This window comes from Austrofundulus limnaeus, unplaced genomic scaffold (genome assembly GCF_001266775.1).
Source record: "Austrofundulus limnaeus strain Quisiro unplaced genomic scaffold, Austrofundulus_limnaeus-1.0 Scaffold3145, whole genome shotgun sequence".
Classification (NCBI taxonomy): Eukaryota; Metazoa; Chordata; class Actinopteri; order Cyprinodontiformes; family Rivulidae; genus Austrofundulus; species Austrofundulus limnaeus.
The window spans coordinates 1-896 of record NW_013955547.1 but is presented as its reverse complement, the minus strand read 5'-3'; the positions used below and the strand labels follow the sequence as shown (position 1 = coordinate 896).

Here is an 896-nt window from a genome sequence, read left to right as displayed (position 1 = left end):
CCCCTGACTTGTGACTATGAACCCCTGACTTGTGACCCTGAACCCATGACTTGTGAATATGAACCCCTGACTTGTGACCATGAACCCCTGACTTGTGACTATGAACCCCTGACTTGTGACCCTGAACCCATGACTTGTGACCATGAACCACTGACTTGTGACTATGAACCCCTGACTTGTGACCCTGAACCCCTGACTTGTGACCATGAACCCCTGACTTGTGACCATGAACCACTGACTTGTGACCCTGAACCCCTGACTTGTGACCATGAACCCCTGACTTGTGACCATGAACCCCTGACTTGTGACCATGAACCCCTGACTTGTGACTATGAACCCCTGACTTGTGACCATGAACCCCTGACTTGTGACCATGAACCCATGACTTGTGACTATGAACCCCTGAATTGTGACCATGAACCCTTGACTTGTGACCATGAACCCCTGACTTGTGACCATGAACCCCTGACTTGTGACCATGAACCACTGACTTGTGACCATGAACCCCTGACTTGTGCCTATGAACCACTGACTTGTGACCATGAACCCCTGACTTGTGACTATGAACCCCTGACTTGTGACCATGAACCCCTGACTTGTGACTATGAACCCCTGACTTCTGACCCTGAACCCCTGACTTGTGACTATGAACCCCTGACTTGTGACCATGAACCCCTGACTTGTGACCATGAACCCCTGACTTGTGACCATGAACCACTGACTTGTGACCATGAACCCCTGACTTGTGACGATGAACCACTGACTTGTGACCATGAAACACTGACTTGTAACCATGAACCCCTGACTTGTGACTATGAACCCCTGACTTATGACCATGAACCCCTGACTTGTGACTATGAACCCCTGACTTGTGACCATGAACCCCTGACTTGTGA

The 896-nt window shown here is 50.0% G+C and overlaps 1 protein-coding gene across 2 annotated transcripts in view; it reads right to left on the bottom strand.

The window, feature by feature from the left end:
* LOC106511736 (uncharacterized) overlaps nt 1-889 on the bottom strand; it is a 3,891-nt gene extending 3,002 nt beyond the window's left edge. Inside the window, exon 1 of one of the 2 annotated variants that reach the window (XM_014000479.1) lies at nt 1-889. In XM_014000479.1, coding sequence (XP_013855933.1) covers nt 1-879 — 879 coding nt within the window. In that variant the 5' untranslated portion in view covers nt 880-889. The other variant, XM_014000478.1, reaches the window with a different exon arrangement.
* Between the last annotated feature and the right edge of the window lie 7 nt (nt 890-896).